The sequence below is a fragment of the Perna viridis genome, chromosome 1 (assembly GCF_037379345.1).
Source record: "Perna viridis isolate PV_CMFRI_1.1 ecotype Kerala chromosome 1, ASM3737934v1, whole genome shotgun sequence".
NCBI classification, from domain to species: Eukaryota; Metazoa; Mollusca; class Bivalvia; order Mytilida; family Mytilidae; genus Perna; species Perna viridis.
This window is the reverse complement of record NC_142445.1, coordinates 61,478,902-61,506,857: the sequence shown is the minus strand read 5'-3', so window position 1 is coordinate 61,506,857 and position 27,956 is coordinate 61,478,902. Positions and strand designations below refer to the sequence as shown.

The following is a 27,956-nucleotide window of genomic DNA, read 5'->3' as shown; positions in this document are numbered from 1 at the left end:
ACAGGGGAGTAAATCAAGTTTCAACCCAAATCAACAGTCTCGATGGTCATCACAACAATCACAAGAAGTCATAACGGTCATCAATACGAAATTATCCTTTGACCTTAAAAGCACTTGCAGCCTTATTTCAGTCTGACATGAAGTTCACCTGTAATACCTAGTATGGATCTTAACTTCATTTGTAATTTCGTTACGACGACGGGCGCCAAGTGATGGCAATAGCTCACTTGGTCCTTTGAGCCATGCACAAATTTTTGTACTTCTTTTCGAATAAGCTACAATTTTTTTACATGCCAGCGCCTGAGAAATTTACTCTTAAATTTGGTACTAACAATTAGTATATAATGCAACAATTGTTTGATTGCTGTTAAAAATTCTGTTAACATAAATGTTTCAATTTAAAGAATACATCCTTGTGACGAATACATACTTTTGCTTAATACATTCAACTTCTAAAATGAAATTAAACACTAAACATCATACAACTTCCAGCATTACTTTTGTAATATTGTCAGTTATCAAATTATTATAAAAACATAAATACACTAAGCAAGACATAATGGGGATATTCGTATCATCCTTAAATGAATTGATAACAACACGAACACATGTAAACTTTGATTTGTATGTTTATATGTGTAGTAATGTCGAATTTTACCCATATATTATGTTATATGTGTATTTACTTTGTATTGTAAAATTCTTATATTGATGTGTTTGATATATTAAGAAAATAAAGCATTAGTAAAGACTTATTTGAAATAGACTATATTGAAAAGTACACGTAATTATTGATCTTTAGTTTTGATTGGTTATTTGAAATTTCGTCATGATTTGGCGTCATTTGTTTGGTTTTGAGTTGGGAGTAATGCTCGGGGTCGATGTAATTGATACAAGTTGTATTCTACAATTCTTGCCAGTTTATATTTTCATGAATTGATGAACAGTTAATACCCATTACAGACATAATGACTCTGTAATTTATTTTCACTTCTTTTAACACTCTAATTGTATGATTAACTGAATAAGGGACATTTTCTTTCTTTCTACGCAGAATTCTATATGCACGATCCTTGAATGTTAACAAGAGCGGCGTATGATTAATACATGTAAGATAATTTCATTTTTTACATATTATCGCTACATTTATAAACGCATTCAGGTATTTTCTGATCCTTTTGATCCTGTAATTGTGAAGTATAAAATGTGCATATTTGCTGTGCAAATAAAGTACAATAAATCTATTTCATTTTACATAGTGTATTTCCCTGAGTAATCGATGTGAATCATAAACATATCGTCGAATCGACACAGACATTGATTATAATACTTTTATAGTTGATTATTGATTTCACGGGAACAAGTATTGATTTATTGTGTATTGGTTTCAGATTTGAGGAGATGTTTGAACTGAACTGAGTGTCTGGTTCACTCGAGCATAAGATAGCTCATTCAACAAATGGTAAGCGTTAGCTATTTGTATTTATTTTCTTTAACTGTTCGGGAAATATCTAAGATAACTTCCCTTGAATGTGTATTCCAATTCTGACGTCATTTGTCTTTATTGCACTATATTGATTATTGTATTATTTTAAAGGAAAATGTTTCTTTTATCATTTTTACCAATACTATATATATACACACATCAATCAAATATTGAACTATAGTGAATGTTAGATTACAAGTAGTTTTGCATATTTTGGATAACTCTTTGTTAAGTTAAAAGTACATGTGACCTTTTGAACTTAAGAACATTCCATTGTGGTGTGTATTGGGTTCTTTATTATATTACTTATTGTGATTGTGTTCAAGTGATCGAATACTATGTGAATCACCTTAATGATTGTCTTTAAATTCAATCTCTTCATATTTATTGTTTCAGAACTATGTTATATATATGCTGAATAAAAATAAGAACCTTGACGGTTACCTTTATCAACCGACCCTGTTACATATGCAGCTGTATATGCAGCATTTTAGAATACCAGATAATGCCTGTAATGCCGTGTTAATCGTCATAAAACCATCCCTTCAATATTCATAGTCCATAAACAGTTTCGTAAATGGTTGAAATGATGTCGTAGAAGAAGAATACATAATAAAGTCATTTGCAATCTTCTAATGACGCAAGACACAAAAGTATGAATAATAACAGTATTAGGTCACGTAATAATATTTAATTTTAACTATGCGCAAATAAAAAGGTCATGCAAGGTCATTTATTTGTCCCTACGCACTCGACAAAATGTTGACCACAAGTGATACTTAAGACCTTAATGATTTCCATCTCCCTTATTCTCCTCCGCGGATAATGGCGTCAATGTTTCGAAGAAAATAAAGCAAACCTCGATGCAGGAATAAGGAAATCTATTGTTTGACACTCGTCACAATGTTGACCACAAGTGATACTTAAGACCTTTCAAATGATTTCCATCTCCCTTATTCTTCTCCGCGGATAATGGCGTCAATGTTTCAGATGTGATAACACACTTGAAGAATCTAAATGTCAATCTAGGTAAATAACGTATACAACAAGATCAACGCTGAGTCATTAGTCCTTTTGCCCTTTTAAGTTTAAAGTTTAAAAAAAACTTTCATATATGGACGAAATAAAGCTTTCAGTTAGTTTTCATCAAAACCAAAAAATCATAATAATCATGTTTTAAACAAAAACATTTACTCGATTTCCCCTTAAATTTATATAAAAATGTTTTAAAAAGTTATAGAAGAGGTCTTACTATTTATTACGACTTCAGAGGAAGTACTTTAGATTTTTTGCACCCTGTTACATTGATCATATTTGAGTAAAAGGAGAGAAAAGTGTACTGAACAATGTACCAAAAATATTTACTAAAATGAGAGAATAATCATACAATTTCAATGGTTCTGCTTTTAGCGTCTTGAGCGTTAGTATGTAGGTACAAGATATTTCTTGACCAGGCAGATTAAACCTATGACAAAACTTAGGATATTAAGTGACAATGTAAAATCGGTATTGCTTTATGAAGTAGAAACATGGAGATTAATACTTGCCAACATGAAGAAACACCAAACCTTCATAGATGTTTGAGAAACATCCTTCAGATATATTGACCAAATAAAATTACCATGAACACCTTTGGGAAAGAGCAAATCACGTAACAATTATACAAAACATAAAGAAAAGGAAATATATATGGTTAGGGCATACACTACGTAAAGTAAAAATAACATCACTTGTCAAGCTTTAGAAAAGACACTTCAAGGTAAAAGATTAAATCGTTGTTAGCGCTGGAGGTTTTCACGAGAATACGCGGTCAATTTTAAAGATTAAATGATAAAATTGATATCATTATTATCATTAATTTGCATTTCCCATTAAATAAGAATCGTTTTATTTCTTAAATATTTAATCTGGATGTTAATCTTTAATATTGATTTCAGAAATTTTATATATGAATCAATTATAAAACAGTATCCAACTCCACACACATATATTTATTTTGTTTTGTTTCACAAATTTTCACTTCTTGTTTATTAATAAAAAAATATAAATACAACATTGAAGACTTTGACCTAATGTATGTGTTTAAATGAACATGCTTTTCAAATTAATATGTCTAAACACATTCTGCAAAAGTTAAATATCTAAATGCAAAGTTTTACTAAAATTCTTTTAAGGCCAAAACACCTACAGTTGATTTGAGGACTAGATCCAAATTGGCAGCAATTAAAGAATATTATTAAACTGATTAATATCCTGACACATTTTTACTGATTTCGAAAACATACTAATTTATATAAAAGGAATTACATATGGACTTTATTTTGTGGAGTGTTCAATAGGGAAGTTCCTTTGATGAACCAGAGACACAAGATATTCTGACCCTGAAGGCTCAAAAACAAAAAAAGAGGACGATCAAGATTAAGCTGAAGGAGAGTTCTCAATAAGTGAGCACAGTTGGAACACCATACACTTACTAGAAAAGAACTGAGTAACCTAAATGTATCATTATGAAAATTAAGACATGATGACATTTTCAAAATTATTAGTTGAACTCGTTCTCTTGTTGTAATGGTCCCAAATGCTCCAAACACCAATCCAATAACAGTTTAATGTACTGCAAAATGTGTACCAGTAGATTAATTAGTACCACATTTCACTAAAGTCAATATTCCATCAAGAAGTTCCCGATAAGAAGTCATTTATCATCTTTTCGAATGTGTAAAAAAATAACCGGTATTATACTAGAATGTCCAATCTTAATTGTTAAAAATAGTATAAAAATAGTAAATTGTTAAATCTTAAAATCCAGCAATAATTGTAACAAACATAACGATTTGTTTTAACAAAAAATATCGATCAAAGGTGTGTAACTCTATCTTTAGAATTTCATGTTATGGGTCTCTAATGCCAGTGTGCGATTCGTTTAATATCTTCATTTTCCCGCCTTAATTGTTTGCATTTAATTTCTTTCACAGTATATAAGTACACATGTCTTGTAAAAATAATCAAATTTGAGAAACCCCTCATTACACACAACTGTACAAATTAGATCTGTTTTCTCAATGCTACAATCGGCGAAAACGCTTCAAAAATCATTAATATTTATATAAAATCATTCAGACTAAATTAAACAATATTTTTTAAGATGAAACTAAACTCCTACCAGCATGAAATCTTCCATTAGATATACTTCTTGAAATCCACCAACTTTCTTGTATGTACCGACTTCCATGAACAATGCTTGGTCTCCATAAGGCAACTCTAAAAGAAATTACAAAAAAAATATTACCATTACGTTATTTTTTAATAAAAAAAATATCATAAAAACGCAGCAAGAGATATAATTAATCGAAGTTGCTAATTTAATTAATCTGAAAGTTTCCGACTACTAAACTGATTTTTGACACATTATGTGTAATATTTCACTTAGTGATGTAGGATCTACGGTATTTGACCCACCTGGTCCTTTCACCAACAAGTTCGCCCGTGAACATACTTTTTTTAACTTACTGTCTTTCGAATAAAAAAATTACAAAAACTTTTCCAAAAGTATCTGCAATTAGTAAACAGAGAAAATGGATTCCGGTGGTATATGTCCTACCTGTTAACATTGTAAATTAAAAATGCCCATGTAAAAATAAGAACCGACTGACCATTTCTGCTTTCAGCATATGAAACATATATGAAAGGTTGTTTTTTTCAAAGCAGCCCACAGTTACTATCACACAACAATTATTTTTCTTAAAGCACGTATACCTTCGAATAGTTTCTTTTAAATGCATAGACGGTTCAGGAGTTGCTCTTACAAAGTGACGAACATTTCAGCTTGAACATCTCCCTTTGTACGCTTTCACAGTTTTCAACTTTTCTTTTTCGTGAACATCTACATATGAACCTTTATATACATTTCCATCTAATTGAACGGTTAAGGTGTTGCGATTACAATATAAATGTAAAGACAAACAGATTGCGGAACAGACAAAGACGAACAGACAACGAGATTCCCAATGTACAGATGCGATATACAAGTCAATATATAATGAATATTTTTACTTCCTAGACAATTGTTGTTGATTTAATATATTTGGAAATTTGAGTTTTTTTCATTTTCTATTTATCTTGAGGCTACATACCAAACTTCAAATTTCTTTTTAGCACTGACCATCGTATCCAACTCATTTTCAAGCGAAACAAAAAACTTACTTCTTTTGATCTGAAATAAATTTCCTGTTTATTGTAAATGAATCGCAGAATAATCTTCTATACAACAAGTGAATACTCTCATAAAGGTGTGTGTTCTATTTTTAATGTAATTAAAAAATCTGACTTAAAAGTAAATAAATAATCATTCAAATTCAACAACGATAAGTTTTCTTAAAAACTCACTCCAACGGACACAAGTTGGTGCAGGCCAGAATTTCAGCTCGAACTATACAGAGGATGATTGATCACTAAATATATCTGATAAGGTGACTGCCTCTATATTAGCTATACCAAAGATCCTGAGATAGAGGACACCACAGGCACGTTTCACTGAAGACTATCTACCTACCTTTACTCCGGTGTTGATAAAAGTTAAACTCCATGACAAATCCGTTCCTATGAGGTTAATTCTGCTGTTCCTTTGTGTTTTCGATTATCGATTTAAACACTTTACTAGAAAGTCCGACCAACACACTAAATAATTATATAGGTACCTGGCAAAGCTATGGGGTCAAGAATATGTTGATAAAAGATTAAATTTGTCACTTAATAAACTAAACGGTCATTACCAAGGCCTGATTGGCCGATATAGACTGATATACATCTGACATATAATGTCTTGTTCTTTGACATCGGGTTATACCTCAACAAAAAATAAAAATAAAAAGAGACATATGCATTATGACATCTTGTGCGCATGTCTAAGTTTCCTAATAGAACCCATAGAAAGACATCTGGCTAAAATAACATTAATTAAGTTAGGAAGTCAAACCTACAGACTAAATAGGAATGAAAATGCATTGTCATATTTGACATATTTATATTTTCTATTGCTTGATACTGACGAAATCATTTTTTCTATTGTACAAAGAAAACTGATATGTTCAATGTGTCATAGTATTCCTTTCATCTTCCGTCCACCCCGGACTTGACTTTTATGAGCAACTCGGGGAGTGATTATAGAAAATCAGAGGTCGCTTACCCTACCGGTGCACCTGGTCAATGCTCCCAGTTTTTTGTGGAGTCCGAGTTGCTAATTTACTTTTGTTATTTTGTATATTTTATTTCATTAACTTTATGTTCTTTGTTGTGGTTTGTCTGTTTTCCATGTCTAGTCTTTGCCCCTTGATTACATTCTTTTGATTTCTGCTGGAATCTTGGTTCCCTTGATTACTCTTTCTACTCCTTTTCGTCCTCAATTTGGTCAATGATAATTGGACGTATTGATGTCATCAAATAGATTTTATACAATAAACTCTTTACTAATTAGAAATTTACCTCTCTTAAAAGATATTCAAAATGAATAAAATTAGGATATACGTATGGATTATTTTCATCCTTTTTAAATGCCTGCCCTCGTTGTTACCAGGAATAACAGCTGTGCATTCATTGCATGTAATAGTGTATTGTGATTTCTTCTCGATAAATTGCCCTACACCGTCCTGAAATTAATTGTGAAATTTCGCTAAAAACTGTATTTTATTTGTAGTTACAAACTAATTTCACTTTTAAATGCTTCTTTGTTGCGAATAACATAAAAACTCTAGAAAAGTACCTTTCCGGGCATTCTAATGAGTCAAGACTGAACCTGAAGAACCCAGCAATATTCCCTGGTGTATGGAGACATTTCAGTATAGCATCATCATAATGATTAGGTAACTTAGTACCAGCATGCACAAATAACAGTATGTCACCAGAGGCATATTCTGCTCCTAATTTCTGTTGGAAACCTCTACCTAAGATAGATAACATTTAATCAGCCTGTAAGTTAAAGTTCCCGGCAATTCAAACGACGGTGTAAAGTCATGCCAGATGGGTGGTAAATCGTTGCAAACTTATCAAGCTTCAAATGCCATTGCAAAAGGAATTAAATACTAATTACATATTTCGACAGCTCCATATACAAAGTGGTAGGTTCAAATCTCAAATGCCATAATGGAAAGCGAAAAGAAAAACTGTACAAATTAATGTTTATGATCACTACTACAAAATGTCTTGCTTGTATATTAATATTGAATATCAATAATATAAAATAAAAACAAAACAAAACAAAAATATATGACTCATATTACACATATAACAGTTTAATGTTTGTGATGTTCATCACTTCAAGTAATCCGTCTTTTCATTCTGTTGAATTTATTAGCTTTGCATACCTATTATTTTTAATTTTTTTTTGTTTTTGTCCATGAGATTTCAAGTTATAAACATCCTACTATATATCAGTGATTTCACATAAACATTCACATTTATACACAAAATTTATAGAAAAAAACATGTGTAAGAGAAACATTGCCGTGCATTATAGTTTTAGTTAACTTACTGAGCCTATAAAACTCTACGAAATGACGGTTGTTTAGAACGATTTATTTGTAAAGAGACAAGAATAAGCTCTAAACTTTTAATGATATTCTACCTGGATGACTGTTTATAACTTTTATAGGAACGTCACATTCTTTACCAAACTGTTTGATGATGGAGGCTGTGTCATCCGTACTTCCACCATCGCTGACTATGATCTCTTTCAGAACATCACGATTTTTGCAACTCTAATCAATGAAAGAATAATTAAGGAAGATAAAAAATACATTTTAATATCCTATTTCCTGAAGAAACATGTCTTCAAGTAATATCTATGAAGTTTTGATTTAATCATGTCAAAGTAGAATTATAGTAAACAAAAGACAGGAAATAAAATCAATACAAAGATATGACGGAAAGGTTGGATTGTTGATTACCAACAAAACATATGTACTGCCTTCTTGTTTATTTTTTTCGTACAAAATGCTTATTATGTCATTTATTGCCGATGATGGAGACATTATGACCATTGCTTCTATTGAACACTGTCAGTGTTTGATCAGTAATAAGAATAGTTAGCCATAATTCTTAAAATCATAAAGATGTGAATGTTCGTTGTTTAACATAATTGTCAAGCTATTTGTGTTTTAAGTGCTTGTCATATAAACTTGGAAACATTCTAATGGAACTTCTAATTAATGAGTAATTCGTATCAATCGTTTGACATTATGCCTACACAACAAAGAAATAACTATCAATAAACATACGGTTAAAAACAGTTCACATAAGTTAATGATGCATTAATGGAGTCAGTGTTCCAATTGCAAACTGGAGAAGTCATGTAAAACCACAGATATCGCCATGCTATATACGAAACTACCTTTGAACTTTGCCCCGAAATCCAATAATAATAAAAACTAAACTGTGAGTAAAATTCACAAGGGCTACTCCAGCCACCCACATATTTCTCATGCTAACTAGCGTAAAGCTTCAATATTTAATGTTATACTGAACCTTGTTCGCGGGGGTATACCGAGCTATTGATGATTTGCATTGAAAACAAAATTACAAGGTCAAACACAAAGAAAAGAATTGATCCAGATATCGAAAAAGTAATCAAGGGACCCAAGATTCTTCCGGAAGTCAAAAGAATGTAATCCAAAGACTAAGACCAGACATACATAACAAAGAACATAAAACAACCAAAACAACAAAGTAACAAAGAAAATAAGAAACTTGAATTCAATTAAACACTGGGCGCATGGACCAGGTGCACCGGAAGATTAAGCGTCCTCAGCTTTTCTTGAAACATCCGCCGAGTCACTAATAAAAAGTCCGGGGTAGACGGAAGAGGAAAGGAAAACTATGACACGTAGAACGTATCGGCTCTAGAAACGACAAAACATTATGCAACTCATTTATCAAGTGATTAAAGAAAGATACATAAAAGTTTTTTTACAAGAAAAATGAAGTTCATTTCAAGATAAAAATTTAGTTGCTTTAAACTCGAAAGATTTTGGAACTTTTACATGTCATTTGTGTCCACACCTTTACACACAACTTTAAACAAATAAATGCCTAATGCATACCTTGAGTTATACTTTAAGACTGATCAAGGGAACCAAGATTCGAGCAACAATCAAAAGAATACTTTCCAAGAATAAAGACTAGACTGGGAAAACAGACACACGAATAATATTTTAACCGTACAAAGAAACAAAAGAAAATGAGCAACCCGGACTTATGGAAAAACTAGTTGCATGGTCCAGGTACACCAGTAGGGAATGTGCCCTCTGCTTTTAAAGAAATATCCGCAAAGTTGTTCAAAAAGTGTCCCCTCCGGGGTAGACAAAAGAGAAAAGGAAAACCATGAAGGTTTCCATGATGTAAATACACCACAGCTATCCACGAGTTCAAGATGACGATCCTAAATTTTAATCTTTGAGCAGTATTACCGTTTTCCAGAAGCCTAATTGTATGAAGTTTAGCACAATACAAAAAGTCGGCGTAGCTTCAACAATCTCTAGCATAACGTATGTGTTATAAAAGCTCCATACACAGTTGCTAAAAGGATGCCACAGAAGAAAGGAAAGTTAACAATATGGACTGAGAGGACTTCAAGGTTTTAGTATAGTTCGGTCATGAACTTTCCCATCGAAAGTGTAATTCAAGACACTTCACAGTGTCTGTAGTGTCTTTCATTTCAAGTTCGTTAAGGGAAGATGCGATATAAAAAAAATCCACGAAACTAGAATTGTTAAAAGACAATATGTCATTTTATAGTGTGCGTAAACTGGGATCAACGGATCTGGCAAAACGATGTTCCTTCTTTTGGACCAAATCGGCTACAAACTCAGCCTTACAAGAGTGACGGAATATGCCACAGAGTAGCGTAACACAATTTATTTCCATTAGAATGCAGACCGTCTGCTGAAAAACGCGTCCACCACACTGAAAAAGTATGTTATTGACAAAACATTCCTGTATTTTGATAACATCCTCTTATATTTTAATGACAAAAATCGTTGTTTTTGTATCCGAAATTAAAAGACCTTGTGAGACTAATCATCTCATTATAATTACAGGTGTTTCTTCGATTCACTTGACTTACACTTAACGTTTATATAATTTTATTTTTCAACAAACATAATTCAATTATATTACAGCTGTATGTTTATTTAAACATAATGTTACGGTTGTTAGATGGCTGAAGCTTTAATAAAAGTAGTAAATACCGTCAACAAAACACAGAAGCATCAAAATAGATTGTTTGTTTGTTTGTTGGGGTTTAACGTCCGAGCGGCAATATTTCAGCTATATTCAGACGATGAACATGAAAATGAACATGAAATGATGATGAAATGAAAAAGGGATGGGACACAAGGACAGTAGGGTCGACAAATTTTGATTGCCACTGGAAATAGGGAGAGATGGTTAGGGTCGGGCAATTTAGCCTCCTGTGGCGGAGCCCTATGGTTCCTACTCCGGTAGAATACCACAGTAGGGTTCTTTAACGTGCGAGGAACGTGGCATCTTTCCCAACACGGTGCACCACTATGATTTTCAGTCAGGTTTTCCGTATTATAGCCTGACAACCCCAGCATGTAACACACCAGGTGTAGCCCATTCCACCACCTAGGGCACACAACCCAGTTGCTCTGTGGGCAGAGCGCCCTAGCCCCCGGCTAAGGTTCTGAGCACTATTTAGTCGCCTTTTACGACAAGCTTAGCGCTGCTGCAGGCCTATTCTTTTGACACCCGGACTTGCACGGGGCCATCAAAATAGAGGAGCAGTTTTGAGAAATCAAAAGCCCTTTGTATTCCAATAAATAAATTTATAAAATAGTTAACGAAAATAGATGTAGTCGTATGTCCCCTTGATCTTGCATGAGTAATTCATGTTAAAGAATAATCAAGGGAACCAAGATTCCATGCGGAAATGAAAAAAAATGTAATCTAGGGACAAAAACCAGACATGGAAAACAGACACACAACAAAGAACATATAATAACCAAAACAACACGTATAAAGAAACAGAAGTAAATGAGCAACTCGGACTTCACTCGGAGCATAGACCACGTGCACCCGTAGGGTAAGCGTACTTGGTTTTTCTAATAACATACACCGAGCTGCTCAGAAAAAGTCAAGTCCGGGGTAGACAAAATAGAAAAGGAAGACTATGACACGTTGAACAAATCGGTTCCACAAGTTCATGTAAACGACCAGAAAACTTCTGCAGTGAAGAATTCAAACTTGTAGCAAGATAACCCTGTTCCAGAAGCTTAATTGTAAGAAATCTAGCGCGGTACAAAAAGTCTGCGTAGTTATGGCAAGCTCTGGCATAACGGATGAAGTCATCACGTTTGTCGTATAGGTTGGTCAATAGTTTTTCTTCACCATCGATCTCTAAGTGTAAGTCAAGACACGAGGCTGACTTCACAGTGCCTCGGGTATCCTTTATTTCAAGTTCTTTGGGATAGATGCGATGTATATAATTCCCGAAACTAGGATAGTTTAACAATAATACGTCATTAATATTGCAGAAATTGAGATCAAAGGATTTGGCTAAACGATGTTCCTTCCTTTGGATTAGATCAGCTATAAAATCAGCCTCATAAAAGTTAAGGAATAGGACAGCGAGTAGAGAAGCACAATTTTTCCCATTGGAATACCGACCGTTTGTTGAAAAACGCGTTCCTCACACTGGACAAATATGTTCTCGGTCAAAAATTATTACAGCATTTTGAAATCATCTTCTTTGGTATATTTTGAAGATGATTTAGAATCGTTTTTACAAAGTTTAAAGAATCTCTACCAAGTATATGCGCAACACATCTGTATCTAGATGTAACGTCTTTTTTTGGAGTAACAACGATATATTTATGCTTTTGAGTCGGGATATATGGTATGGAGTGAGTATGGAGAATAGCTGTATAAAGGGCTGAAAAATTATAGGTTTAATGCTATTGTATTCTGATAATAATCTTGAATTGAGATCTTTCCAATTTTTCAGGATCCACATTGAATTAATAGCACTAAGGGAGTAACGAATTCCGAGGAAGGACTAACAATTATCTTTTACAGCTGTGAGTAGTTTATTTTAAAAGCGTTTTGGTGGATAATTTTACAAATCCAGCTACGTAGTGTTGTTCGTAAGGATTCTTGAGAAGTTCAGGAATCCAGTGCATAGACGGTAGATCACAATCATCGTCTTTGGTAGGGAGACCAAACGAAAAAAATAGTACAGATTTATGGTTTAGTATTATCTCTTCTTCGGATGGGTAGGAGCACTATATATATTAATACTGTTATTATTTTCTAAACCTACCTCTGATAATAAAAATTAGATGTTGTGTCTTTTGAAGACAAAAACAATGTTGTTTCAGGCTTTGTCTGCTGGTAAGACAACATATTTGTCATGTATAGAAGACAATTTTCCTGTTACATCAGAGTCTTAGAAAACCAGTGTAGCATTGTCACTCATTAACCTATTTAACATTTACATACGTTGCAAAATCAAAGACCTCACAAACTTTACCTACTCTGACATCGTTAGTGGCGATGGCCAGGACTCTTCATCTGTCTTGGATTGTTGTCAAATACATTCATCACATTCACGTTAATGCTATATTGGCTTGAAAGTTTCCTATACTATAAATGTTGTCATTTCACCCATAAAGTATTGAAGTAGTTTGTGTATCAAATATTCCTCTCTTTCCCTACGATAGCTTTTAATCAGGACAGGACTGCCCACTGGATGGTATATTTGTTTTTCAAGAATACAAACTACTTTTGTAGAGAGGATTGAAGGACCCTTTTCATTAAAATAATAAACTGTCGGCAATTTGTTCGTATCCATTCCCGAACGGTGACCGCACATTCGGTCAACCCTATACAAACTAAGATTATCAGAAAACTTTACATTAAAGCCTTAAAAAATCAAAGTCAATAGACCATGACTGCTAGGTATATGCATGGAATGGGTATTGAACAGCATGCCAACTATGACTGACCAAGCAGAATGGTTAAAACTAAGCTGCCCTAATCAGAAAAGTTAACATAAAATCTGATGGTGGGCACCGGAAAAGCAATACAACTTTCCTTGCAGGCAAGACAAAAATCTGTTGCAAGTTGTTCTTTCGAAAAAAAGAAGACAAAAATTTGAAACTGCTAAAAATCAGTCCATATAATTTCCCAGTACATTTTAGTCTCTATTCTATTACACTAAGTACCATTCTCTATATCACCCTTCCCACTCCTGCCACCAAACATGGGTTCCTATTCAAATCTTCCCTACAAAAGTTCCAATTCAATTCCGCGGTACAAAATTCTCATTTCCTTTCCCCAAAATATTATTCTGCACTCCATATCCCATACATCAATTTCCATTCAAGACCCCACCAAACCCTACTGCCATTCTATTTTCATAGCCATAAATAAATTTCCCATTGTAATTCCAAAATGCATTATTCGCCATTTCGTTACCAATTACACCAATACTCTTTATTTTTATTTATTTAAAGAATACTTATAGGGCGTTCACATATACAATGTAGGTGTTTCTGTTAGAACAAACTGTGATGACATCTGCTTCATTTCTAAGTTGTTGGATATTGACGTGTTGTCTTTTAAAATAAACATTTAAGGAGGTAGACCTAGGGTAAGGGACACAACTCTTAGAAATCATTGGAAAGTTTATATTCATTATTTTACATCTATCTCATGTAAGCAACAAAGTAACTTGGATTGATTTCATTCTGTTTCAAATGAAAGCTTGATAGGCCCTGGTTAAATTGAATATGATACAAACATATCACTGATTTCAAGAGTTATGTCCCTTAGCCTAGATCTACCTCCTTAATTACAAATGTATCGTTCACAGCTTAATCAGTAATCTGAAGTTAGTATTTTTACCAAACATCAACTGCTTCAAATTTCACTATTTATGTTGAATTGATATTAAGATATACAAGTTATATTAACAAACATGACTTTTTTACAAATGCACTTAAATCGTCAAGCTGATGTGGATTTAAGAATGACGTTTAAAATATGAAAGGTTTCAGTAATGTAGAGGTGATAATTCAAAAACTGTTTGGAGTCGGAAATTTATCAACATTTTAACATGAATGTTGTACAATAGTAAATATTTATAGGCTACCTACCAAACATGACTCATATGATCACGTTTCTCGAATACTATGAAAATCTATGGAAATCTATGACCAGGCATTGGGTCAATTACCATGGCATTACTGGAGGAAACTTTCTCTTGCAGAAAAAACATTTATACAGAAATGCAGTTAATATGTTTAATCTTTATGGTTTTTTGAAGATTGTTACATATTGCACTTGATTTGCATTTGCTTTGCTGAATTAGATATGACAAGAAGTTTCTAATCTTATCAAAAAAATGTACCTTATGGTTACTTATTATAACAATGAATATTAATTGTCTTATTTCAAATAATAGCATCTGGAAGAATTAAAACAAAACGTGGATCCTAGATTTCCTAATGTATAAATTAATATTTATGTTATTGTTGGTGATTTGTTCTGGTTTCATTACTTGTACTGATCACTAATGCAAGTTTTCGCATCATCATCTGCCACATCCACAACGGCACAATTATGCGCATGTGGCCTTGAGCTGACATTTTCATCCCGATGGGATCGTTGTCTTTTTGACGTTTTCACCATATCCATTCTCGTTATACTATTCAATAATCGGAACTAAATAACAGTTATCAGCAGTCATTGCACTGAACTGACAACTTACTTTTACACCCGGTGTCATACGATATTTTGACCACTGCGATATATTGACCCCGGTTAAAATATCATTTAAATTTATTGCAGCAGGAGGGAAATAACATAACGGGATGGGGGTAAAATATCTGGTGGGGTAAAATATCGCAGCAGGGGGGGGGGGATAGTATAACAGGGGGTTAAAGTATCATGAGAGGGGGTTAATATATCGCAGCTTGGGGGAAAATAACAGAAAAGTGGAGGGTTAATATAATGCAGCAGGGGGTTAATTTATCGCTTCGGGTTTCAAATATCACAGAACCGGGTTAAAGTGTCATTGCAGTGGGGGGTTCAAATATTGCAGCAGGGGTTAAAATATCGCAGCAGGGGGTTAAAATATCGTAGCAGAGGGTTAAAATATTAAAAAATGGATTTAAGTATCGCACCAGAGGGGTTAAAATATTGCAGCCGGGGTTTAAAATATCGCTGCTGGGGTTAGTGTATCATTGCATAGGGGTTAAATAGCACAAATTTAAGGAATGTGAAGTATTACATTATAAGGCAAGTTATAATTGTCAGTAGTTTAAAAAGTATGAGTTATATCCTTTTTCTGCAGTTAAGAATTCATGTTTGAATATGTTTGTGTGTCTGTTTATGTGACAGTCAAAAACAAAAAATCAAGAATTGCATACTTAGCTATAACTTTATTTATTTATCACATTTTTATAACATAATGTAAGTTAACAAAGTAATCTTAAATTAGGTTTCCCTCAATTACACTCATGCACTAAATACAATATAGATTCACACTCATTACCCGAATACTAAAACTGATAATTACATGAAGGTTGATAGTACTAAATAATTGCAGTCTAGTAGATTATGTTGGATGAACATACTTCAGAATCGTACATTTAACTTAATAATAATGAATAAAGAAAAAGGTATACATTGTCTTTAAACTTCGGCATTTAAACTTGAAAAGTCTGTGTTTAATGTATTTCCTGTACTGCGTAACATGGCACTGTCTCATGATGGTTGGAGGTTGTTTTTTTTTTTTTTTTTGTGAAGAGCAACAGCATTCTGCAAAAACAAGAGACAATATTAACCAATTTAATTTTAGTGATAAATTGTAAAAACACTTAAGAGGATAACTTAACAAATTGGTCTCAAATAAATAGATTATTTATCATTGATAAAAACATATAAGAGAAAAATATTTTAAATTGCGGAGGTTAAAAGATGACATACCTATATATTTGGAAATTGGCAATATGAAATTATGAGTACATTTGGTTGTGATGTTTTTTATTTATTTTATCAGATTTAATTATGATTAAATATACTCAAATTATATAAGGTATCAAGAAAGTTAAAAAAAAAAGCCCATCATAAATAATAAAAATAATATATAACAAAATAGTAAATAACTCACATTGACATGTGCTGGTCATGATTTCTTGATCACTGGTCAGGAAGTTGTAGAAGCTGTTGTACTTCTTTAAATCCATAATTTGTAAATGAACTTCAAGCGTTTCGCATATTTTTATAAAAAACTCAGTTGAAAACTAAGATACCATCTGTGTCCAATCTTGTAGTATATATATTGTACGATTTGACATTTTAAAATATACCCCAACCCTTTTCCATCCCAATTGTTTACAGGAAGATATAATAAAAGGTCTGAGAAACTTTTGTTAAAAGGGATACCAATTAAAAAATGTATACTACAAAGATCTGACATTGCTGTAAAAGAGTCTACCTTGTCTATAGGATATAATTAAAGGTGTCAATACATTTCATTTAAGGGGGAAGCCATAAATGGTTGTAAAAACATTGTACTCGTAGCAGCTTAATATTTTTATTACTTGATGTACTCGTACTTTAATTTGTGTATCTGGATTAAAACAATTACTTTAGAGTAAAGTAAAAAGTACATTATTATTTTAATTGATAATATTTTTATCATTATAGATAAAAGGGAAATATAAGTTTATCAGTTTCATGTTGTATTTTTTTAAATCATAAACATTTTAATGTAGGAAAAGTAAAGTTTTATTTTCATTTAACCAATAATAATAGGAATAATTTTTGTCTACTAAATGTTATAATGCTAATGTTAAGCTTTTTCCCAGCTGTTATCATAATTATAAATGTTTGCGTTGTTTTTTTTTTCATATGCAAAAAGTGATTGAGGTGACTGTGATAATTTTGTATTTCAATTCAGTAATACGTTTGACAAACCTGGATGTCTATAAAAACTTTCTACTGACCTATTTATCAATTGTCCAATCATCGCTCTTGTTCTCTCTTGTTATGTTGCTTTAAACTGATACGGGATCTTTTTCCTAGCATTACAGGGATAATAAGTGACCCATACATCTCTTGGTTTTGTCCAAAAGACTTTTATCCTCGGACATATGCCTCGGTCATAAAAGCTACGCATACCCTCAAGGTTGTCACTAGGAGCTGGTAATTAAGTACGCATTTACTACTTTGAGTCACTGCGCGAGGCGCTTTGTCAACAATTCAACTGCTAAATATTAATTTGTACTAGATAATGTCAATCTATTTATTACATTCATTTCATCCCCTTCAAGGTTATGATGAATTATTTTTTTCAAAACAATCATAGTTTTCCTTTCCACTTTCGTCTACCCCGGACTTGACTTTTATGAGCAACTCGGCAGGTCTCCATGCACCCAGTTTTAGTGGAGTCCGAGTTGCTCATTGGCTTTTGTTATTTTGTATGCATGATTTTAGTTACTTTATGTTCTTTGTTGTGTATGTCTGTTTTCCATGTCTGGTCTTTGTCCCTGAATTACATTCTTTCGATTATCGCTTTAACCTTGGTTCCCTTGATTACTCTTTCCAGAGTCTTGAGTCAAAGAAAAGCAGAGTACGCTTACCCTACCGATGCACCTGGTCTATGCTCCATGTTTTTGTGGAGTCAGAGTTGCTCATTTACTTTTGTTGCTTTGTATGTATCAATTAAGCTATTTTATGTTATTTGTTGTGATTGTCTGTTCTCAATGTCTGGTCTTTGTCCCTGGATTAAATTCTTTTGATTTCCGCTAGAGTCTTGGTTCTCCGGATTACTTTTCATTCTGGAGTAGCAAAGAAACCCAAGAACTAAACAAACTCAAGATTAATGAATGAAAACTCGTCTGTCAAGATCTGTATATTTTGCAAAGATAGACACTTTGCAACGGACTGTAAAATGGTTACAGAAAGGAATGCTAGGTGGAACAATAGCCCGAATGGGAACGGAAGTCTGTTATTATGACTACGCTAACAGACACCGAGCAAAATGATAAAACGGAATCTTACGAAATTGGAAACATGTGAAACGAAACAGAAACTTTGGTCGATATTAAACGATTTAGCAGCTATCAAAAGTTACTTCGTGTTGTATCTTACGTTTTACGTTTCGTCGGAAGCTGCAGAAAGAACAAATGTGAACAAGAAGTAGGACCGTCACATGTATATGCAATTCAAACCGCATCACGCATCTTAATTCTATCAGTAAAACATAACATATACATAGAAGAAATCTTGGACAACACCTCAAGGAAACAGAACAGAATACCAATTGTGCGTCAATTACGACTCTACTTAGACGACCAAGGGTTATTGCGTTCAGGAGGAAGGATGGATATTTCCGCTATATGTGAAACCAAAAAATACCCGTACCTGTTACCGCCACATCATCCACTTACAAACTAGTGATTATGGACGCACACAAGCGACAGAATCATATTGGACTAAATGGAACTATTGTGTTAATTCGACAAACATTTTGAATTCCGAAAATCCGACATAGAGTAAAGATGCTACTACCTTCGTGTGTCTCATGCAAAAATATGTCGCGGACCCACCACCCCTCCCGAGAGAACGACTCACAGGTCACCCACTTTTTATCGTAACAGGAGTCGAGTTCAGTGGGGGTTGCATGCAAAGACAATGAGTAGTATGGGCACTAGAGTATACTTGTGTTAATTTATATGTGCAGCAGCGACAAGAGCTATACAAATATATATTAGCATTCCGCAGATTTTCAAGTCGTCCATCACAACCTCGAATAATGATATCCGGCAACCTTGGAAAGTGCAGCATCAAAGATTTCCGAATTATTCAAAACTAACACTGTTCATGACAAACTTAGAGACTATGGAATGATTTGGAAATTTATACTCACTCGAGCACCGTGGTATGGAGGATGGTGGGAACGATCAGTCGAACTCACAAAAGATGCATTGAAAAAGACTCTAGAACAAGTGCATGTTGATATAGACACTATACACACAAATATTACAGATATCGAGTACACCTTACATGAAATTCCGTAAACATGCATTTCGGCAGACGTTGATCCGTTATCTCCGTCTGATTTACTCTATGGACGCAAATAAAACACTTTACCATACCCGTTTATCACGAAAATATCAGACATGCGAAAACCGCTTACAATCTGTACCAACGTAAGCTCCAGGAACATTTCCAAACGAGGTTAAAGAAGGAATACATGACATCATTACGTGACTTTCATAGAACACATGGCAACAATACACAAGTGATAAAAGTTGAAGACGTTATATATACACAGAAATATGAATAATCACCGCGTACATTATGGAAAGTCGACCTTGTGCACGGCAGAGATGGTTTGACAAGATCAGCGATCGTGTGTACTAAACACGGATTAGCGGAAATTGTATCCACTGGAGATAAGTGCGACTGAAGAGGTTCCCACGAGAAGTGTTAGAATACAAAATCATAGACTAATATTCAGACAATGCAATATTCTGAAACTGATCACTTCTGACAAAAGTGTTTCTATTCTAAGTGACAATTGCAAAGATGATTTACTTTTTTTTATTTCTGGTCAAAGTTTTATTTTTCTTATTGAGTGCATGTAACTGTCATCTATCAAGATTAAATATGTGATAATGTAATATACAGACCGTGAGTACATCCATTTTATAATACCGTGAGTACATAGTGTAATAAGTAACCGTGAAACCGTCAGTACCTTGACGCAATAATAACATGATAATTAAGTACCAGTCAATATAAAATTCAGGCACTGGCTATGGTAAAGTGATTCATGGTGTGGAAAAACCCACGGAACCAACGATGCTTTTTTGGTCTACATATGCTGTATTTTTATGTGGCAATAGTCCTTTCTGTATTTAGATCTATACTTTTGAGAAATTACACTTTAACCTCCTACTAATATAAACCAAATTGAAACAAAATCAAGAACGATAACTCTTGCAAAGTGCTAATTTCATATAAAATCTATATAAATTTTCACTTGTAAATTTTATCTCAAACGACAAAAAACTGAATTCGTTGGGTTTTTGACATGCATGAATCACCTCCTGTCTGCTTTTTTATAAAGACTGTGCTTAATTAGAAAGAGTGAATAACCAAAATTATATTAGGAGTGCCGAAGAACGCCTAGATTTTGCGAATGTGCGGAACTTATTCCGCGTACGAGTTAAATCCTCACGCGTTCTTGGCACGAGTGATGATCATATTTTGGTTATTCACGATAACCAACTGATTATCCTGTTTATTATAGAGATTTTCGTCATAATATATCGATACTTTCTACATGAATTTTTAATTCTGTGATCTATATAATAAAATGTATTACCTAAGTTATAATTATTGCGAATCAATTGGTGTTATAATTACCATGAACATGTTGATGTACTGTTCTGATGATTGAGAGTTTGTGGAAATAATGGTATCCGTGAGTATGATGCTAAAATTTATGTAATACTTTATTATTGTGATGAGTATGTTAAAGTAATATTTGCCCTCAGTATACCGGGTACAGTAGTATAGTTATGTTATAATTACCGTGATTATATTTTCTAAAGTTGAGATAATATGTTTGGCTTCATTGTAAACAGGAATAACTATGCTGAGTTTTTGGTTGGTTAGTTGCTGCTTTGTTATTTTCAATTCCTCCTCAATAACAGGAATGTCTTCGATAATATCCTAATAAATGGTTTCAGACTAATTAAATTTTTGTTTTCGTTTCATAACTAAAACGTATTGCAATTGATACCTATCGTTTTACAATATAAAGGACACATATAAACAGAATATATTGTACTAAATATAGAAAGGAAATGAATCTTTGGGTTTTGATCTTACTTATTTAAGGTCTTTTAACGCCTACCACCACACAAGATCCATATCACATTTAGCTGTTACCATCTAATTTTGAAGAAAATCGCTTTATTTCCATCAAGCCCGAGACGTATGCCCCTTTATACTGCTGAAACCAGCATTTTCATTTTTCTTTAAATGAAATCGGAAGGGATGTTAGATCTTATACAAAATTAACGAGGATTAAATTTTAACTAATTGCAATTGGGTGCGTGTGGACTACATCACTGCAGGTATAATCTTGCAATAGATATCATTAACTTAGATAACATAAAAAGAAACGGTCAATGAAGAGAAGCTTGAACAATATTTCGTGTTATATACATAAAAAGCCAATTGGAAGAAACTCAGGATTAGACTAGTAAAAAACTGAACAAATCTTATATAACTTAATAATACCCTACTCCCCATACAGCATCAACAACCTAATAAAAATAAAGTCGTCAAATAGGACAAGTTAAAGTCGTATCAGTCTATAGTTTAATCCTACGATATGGCATATCTATGTAAACCTTCTGTCAATATACAGATGCTGTATTTAGCAGTTGCAGAGAATGTGGCAGCCGGACGAGCGGTCGAATAGACACCGTTATCTCCAAATAAAAAGCAGGGATGATAAAAATGAGCAAAGGTTACTGATAAGTGTTATGTATAGTTGAAAACATATCAATCATTATGGTCATGTCCCTCCGTCCTGACGTATCAGGAAGTTAAGTCGAAGATACATGTAAGTTCATACATGTAGTTTATTTAAGTAAGTCAAAGCCATTCCAGTATAAAGACATGGTGAACATAAATAACTGAGAATGTACAATATATGAACTTAAGTCTTACCACATCTCGGAGGACACTACTTAGTATGTCTAGGGAGATTCCTAGAGATTTAGCTTTGTCGGATTGTTCAGCAAACACTGTGTCAGTTCCCCAGTTAATATCAGAAAAGAGTTTGTCTGAAACAGAAAAAAGACCGGATTCCAAGTATATGCACCTTTAAAAAATATTGTCAAAAAATGTCAGTTTTTAACATTTTCAGAAAAAAGACAATTCATAACTTTAAGTCCTTATAATGAGATTTGAATAGGAATAAACGTGATTTAACACGTGCTTAGATTTCCATGCTTGAATTATTGGACAAGTAAAAAAGTTCAGTCACATATACTTCACTGGTTGACTACATTTATTCAACACAATACTCACCGAACTCAATATTTGCCCTCTCGGCTAAGCCAATAAGGTAATAACCACCATCAACAGCTCTCCCTAGTACCATATTTGTACCACTCTGAAGTTTTCTGTAGGCTTCGGATATTATAGACGATGATATCCCTGGAATATCGCTACCTAGGGTTAAAGAAGATTCTAGAAATCTGATGTCGTCTACACGACAGGTAGTCGCTGCCCTACTATTCCCTTGAAACCAAAGTAATTTGTTTCATTTTATATGTTATTTGATGCATTCTGTACTTGCCTTCATCATTTGTACCTAAAAATTCGCTTAAACCTAGATTTTTTTAAATATTTAACTGTCCTGATGCGTACGTCATGTACACCAATAAAATATGCTCTCCTTGTTTATTGTTTAACCCACCCTTACTGCACTTATAAAAGAGACATTTGCCATAAAATGAACTTAAGAATTCGTTCTACTGCTGTCTTTTACTGTCCAAGGTTAGGGGAGGGCTGAACGCTCACAAACATGTTTAACCACGCCACATACTTTATGTGCCTGTCCAAAGCCCGGAACCTGTAGTCCGATGGTAGTCGTTTTTTATGTTCACTGCTATTCGTTTTACGTTTTTTTCTATAGATTAGGTCGATTTTAATCTTTGTGAATAGATTCACTTCATTTATGTTAGGGCCGTTTACAGCTTTATGGTATAGGTTTTGGTTAGGGCCTTTTACAGCTTTATGGTATAGGTTTTGGTTAGGGCCTTTTACAGCTTTATGGTATAGGTTTTGATGGTGGATGACTGTCTCATTAGCAACCATGCAACATCTCCTTTTTTGTATTACCAGTATTTATATGGAAGCATGACAGTACTTATCGAACTAATAATTCTATTAAAGTGTAGCTTGACGAACTTAAAACAATTTAAAAAACTCACCGATTACAACCGTATATTTTGAGCCTCTCCTAAAACTGTCTTTGAATGCATTAGCTAGCTTTTCCCCTAATCCCCCTTTAGCTTGTTGTTGCCATGCTATATCTAATTTCCGTTTATCTAACCAATGTTGCATCTGCTTTTCAGTTCCCCCATTGTAGTACATTAAAGTTGTAACATCATTATCTGTATCATAATACATGCCAATATTGTCAAGAATATGTTCCGTCTGAAAACCAAAAATAGTTTTACAGGCAACCGAAGCAATCTTATTAAACGTACTTGAATCAAGTAATTAATACGTTTTGGTGATTAGGCGCAATATAGCTAAGAAATCAAATTAAACCTTAATATAGTTAAACGAATAAATTTAGGACACAGGCACTGAAACTTTGTCGGGCGGATTACATCGATATATGGAGATGTTTCAGGACCATAACAAATCTATACCTTTTTGTTTTGTTTTAAATTGTTTGTCTTTTCACTTTTTTTGTTTTTCTGTTCTTCGTTTTTTGTTTGTTTTTGTCTTAGTTTCTGAATTTGTTTCACGTCAGTCGTCATGATCAAGCGATCGGGTAGTGCATATGGTGAAGTTTATAGGGATAATCGACGGTTTTAAGTTGTTAGAAATGAATTTCCGCGGTTTTAGACGTAAATAACGGTTGATTGAGTGTGTGGAAATGTATTCCAGAATAAATGAATGGCGACTCTTGCATGAATGAAAGTATCAACACAATTCACGAAATCATATTAGAAAATCGGAGGGACATATAATAATACATCTAAGTCAAAAATAATTCGGAAAAATGAAATTAGCCACTATCTACCTGACTTGGTACGGGCATTTTAAAGCGAAATGGTGGGTTATATCAGGTTTTCGGAGCATACATAGTGAATGGGATGAAATATGCAGGTCAATTTAAACAGAAATGGCTGACTGTTGAAACAATATTCGGCCAATTGTTAGTAAAGTAATTACGTATGAATGGGGTACATGGTGTGGATAGAAAGGATTGGGAAATGGTATCCTACAATGTAAATTGAGTTGGGGAGAATTGGATTTTAAAATGATAATATGCTCTACTGTAGATTTGAAAAATGTTAAAAGTATGAACGTTTTGTAATCTACGTTTACGCTTATTATTATAACTTACTTATTATGTGTATATATTAATCATATCAGTCAGTCTCGCCATGTGACTCCGTGGTTTCACTAGAATGGGTCCGTCTACCATTCAAATGCATATAACGATTAGTCATTTTCAGGGCGTTCAGTTCAGTATATAAACGCGAAACATATTTTCGCTTAAAATACCAAGAAAAATGACAAATACGTATTCCCAGAAGATAAAAGTGTTTAGAAAAGGCGTAAAATAGAAGTTTTGCATAGATTTTTCGAGATCCCAGAAGTAAACAACAAATGCCGATCGGTCTTCGGATTTCAATACATTCTACATCAGAAATTCCGGTAGACAAAATTAAACTAGAACGAGACTTATAGACCCAATGACAGTTTAAAATGTGGGACGAAGTTTTATAAATAGAAAGAAGGGAAATAATGGGGAATGGACCATAAAGAGGATAGAGCATGGTATAAAAATCTACACCATTCAGTATAAATGTAAATCACATACAAAATAATGTGTAACTGACAATTTAGTGGCGTCCAAGTTGCTCATTTGCTTTTATTACTTTGTATGTATTAGTTTGGTTATTTTGTGTTCTTTGTTGTGTGTGTCTGTTTTCTATGTCTGGTCTTTGTCCCTGGATTACATTCTTTTGATTTCCGCTAGAATCTTGGTTCCCTTGATTACTCTTTAAATTCGCAAACCGAGATTTTAACATCAAATAAAATTTATTATTCTAAAATTAGTGATATAAGTTTCTCACATGGTCGACTAAAAGTTACGAACATACAAAATCAGAAATTATTCTGGACTTCAAATATCTAGATATTACTTAATATTTGTTAACATGACAATATATATTTAAATTTCTTAAAGTTTAAAATCATTCGAGTTATATGCAAGAAATGAAAAGTAATGAGTACTTCTACTTCCGTATCTCATTACTGAGGTACATAATATATAGGTTAATTGTAATCAAAACCAAGGAGTTAAATTATAGTCTACAATAAAAATCCTTGTCGGTCACATCACGTCATTTAAACATCATCAAAAACGAAACAGTCCGTAAGGTCCTTTCTTAAAGTCCCAAGTACCGTGACCTACGCTCCATAAATTGGAAGTATAACTTTAAAGTTCTTATGGATGCTGTTGAGGACTACGCAAAAAAATGATAAAACAAGAACAAGAATACAGATTCTCTGTCAGAGTGGGTCAATGCTACATCAGTTTTCTAAGACCTCGATGCAGCAAAAGTATTGTCTACTATACGTGACAAATATGTTGTCGTACTAGCAGACAAAGCCCAAAACAAAACTGCTTTTGTCTGCAAAACGTATTACATCCAATGTTCATTATCAGATGTAGACGTAGAAAATAATAGCAGTAGTATGACATATACTGCCATTACACTCTCCAAAATAGAGATAGTGGAAAACCATATATCTGCGCGATCCTCTTTTGGTCTCTCTACCAAGGACGATGATTGTGACCTACCATCTATGTACTGGATTTCTAAACTCAACAAGAATCCATACAAACAACGCTACATAGCTGGGTCTGCAAAATGTACCACCAAACCTCTTTTCAAATTTTTAACTTCTATACTCACAGCAGTCAAAGAGGGTCTCCAGTCCTATCACGACACTTGTTACTCCCGTAGTGATATTAATTCAATGTGGATCCTGAAAAATTCGAAAGATCTCCTGGAAACCCTCAATTCAAGTTTATTATCAGAATACAATAGCATTAAAAGCAATGATTGTTCATCTGTTTATACTAATATTTCTCCATACTCAGTTAAAGTCCCGACTTAAAAACATTATACATCGTTGTTACTCCAAAAAGACGGTACACCTAGATACAAATATGTAGCTCTTGGTAGAGATTCCACATACTTAGTTAAAAAAATAATTCCAAATCATCTTCTTAATATACCGCAGAAGACGTTATCAAAATGCTGGAATTTTTGGTCGACAACATGCTTGTCCAGTGTGGTGGACGCGTTTTTCAACGAACGGTCGGCAATGGGAAAAATGTGCTCCTCTACTTGCTCACCTACTCCTTCACTCTTATTAGGCGGACTTTGTAGTTGATCTGATCCAAAAGAAGGAACATCGTTTAGCTAGATACTTTAACCTAAGTTTCTGCCATGTATATGACGTATTATCGTTAAACAATCCTAGTTTCGGGGATTTGACACATCTATCCCAAAGAACTTAAAATTAAGGACACTTTAGACACTGTGAAGTCAGCCTCGTACAAGTATCTTGACCTTCACTTAGAGATCGATGCTAAAGAAAAATTATTGACCACACTATAGGATGTACGACAAATGCGACGACTTTTCATTCCATATTATCAACCTTCCTTTCATCTGTGGCAACTTCCCTTCAGCACCTGCGTATGAAGTTTTCAATTCACAACTCATACGTCATGCTAGAGCATTCCGTAACAACGCAGACGTTTTGAATCGTGTTGGACTTTTTATAATTAGGCTTCTGGGGCAGGGTTATGTTGCTACAAGATTGTAGCCATCACTACTGACGTTTTACGGTCGATATCAATGACCTTGTGGGTCATTACAGTGTTTCCATCTGCACCATGGTAACCGATTTGCTCAACGTGTCATACTTTTCCTTTCCTCTTTTGTCTACCATGGACTTGACTTTTTATAAGTAACTCGGTGGGTGTTACTAGAAAGGCAATGGACATTTACCCAACAGGTGCACCTCAGTGGTCCATGCTCCCAGCAGTTTTTAGTGGAGTCCGAGTTGCTCGTTAACTTTTGTTACTTTGTATGTATTATTTTGGTTATTTTGCATTCTTTGCTGTGTTTGTCTGTTTCCATGTCTGGTCTTTGTCCCTGTATTACATTCAAAATTTGATTTCCGCTAAAATCTTGGTTCCCTTGATTACTCCTTGTCAAAATGAAGCTCTTGCCAAAATGTTACGAAGACGATGGCAATGGTGGTAAAATAACAGTGATGAGCATTTGGTAGTAGAATGTTGCAGTGGTGACGATCATTATGATAATACACGCCAATATTTACAGGTTTATAAACATAAGACGACTCACCATTTTCAGTTGAGCATAAGCTGCATTTTCAGTTCCAAGATCTGGAATGAGCCGTGTTTTCGTTGTACCAGGGCATGGATATCTAGAAAAAATAACTAATTCCTTAGTTTTAGATTTACCTAAAACCTTTTTGATAAAGAGTATAACGCTGGTAATCATTGCAAAAAGTACAAAAACAACTTTCATTTTATTGAAGTCACGTGACTTCTAAAGTTATATATTTTCTT

General features: G+C 33.7%; 1 protein-coding gene and 1 long non-coding RNA gene across 3 annotated transcripts in view; both read right to left on the bottom strand.

Moving 5' to 3' along the window:
- LOC148629718 (uncharacterized) overlaps window positions 1-27,946 on the bottom strand; it is a 39,276-nt gene extending 11,330 nt beyond the window's left edge. The window contains exons 1-9 of one of the 2 annotated variants that reach the window (XM_088556104.1): window positions 27,730-27,946; window positions 23,530-23,755; window positions 22,622-22,765; window positions 22,259-22,374; window positions 21,110-21,250; window positions 8,106-8,238; window positions 7,245-7,425; window positions 5,620-5,699; window positions 4,650-4,747 (exon numbers count right to left, since the gene is read on the bottom strand). In XM_088556104.1, coding sequence (XP_088412230.1) covers window positions 4,650-4,747; window positions 5,620-5,699; window positions 7,245-7,425; window positions 8,106-8,238; window positions 21,110-21,250; window positions 22,259-22,374; window positions 22,622-22,765; window positions 23,530-23,755; window positions 27,730-27,915 — 1,305 coding nt within the window. In that variant the 5' untranslated portion in view covers window positions 27,916-27,946. Of the gene's footprint in view, window positions 1-4,649; window positions 4,748-5,619; window positions 5,700-7,244; window positions 7,426-8,105; window positions 8,239-21,109; window positions 21,251-22,258; window positions 22,375-22,621; window positions 22,766-23,529; window positions 23,756-24,680; window positions 24,826-27,729 lie in introns of those variants that run through there. The other variant, XM_088556114.1, reaches the window with a different exon arrangement.
- LOC148629719 (uncharacterized) lies at window positions 15,928-17,505 on the bottom strand. Its single transcript, XR_015917229.1, has 2 exons — window positions 16,674-17,505; window positions 15,928-16,321 (listed from the first exon to the last, which is right to left on the bottom strand). It is a non-coding gene; the product is annotated as an uncharacterized LOC148629719 (long non-coding RNA).
- Window positions 27,947-27,956: the final 10 nt, after the last annotated feature.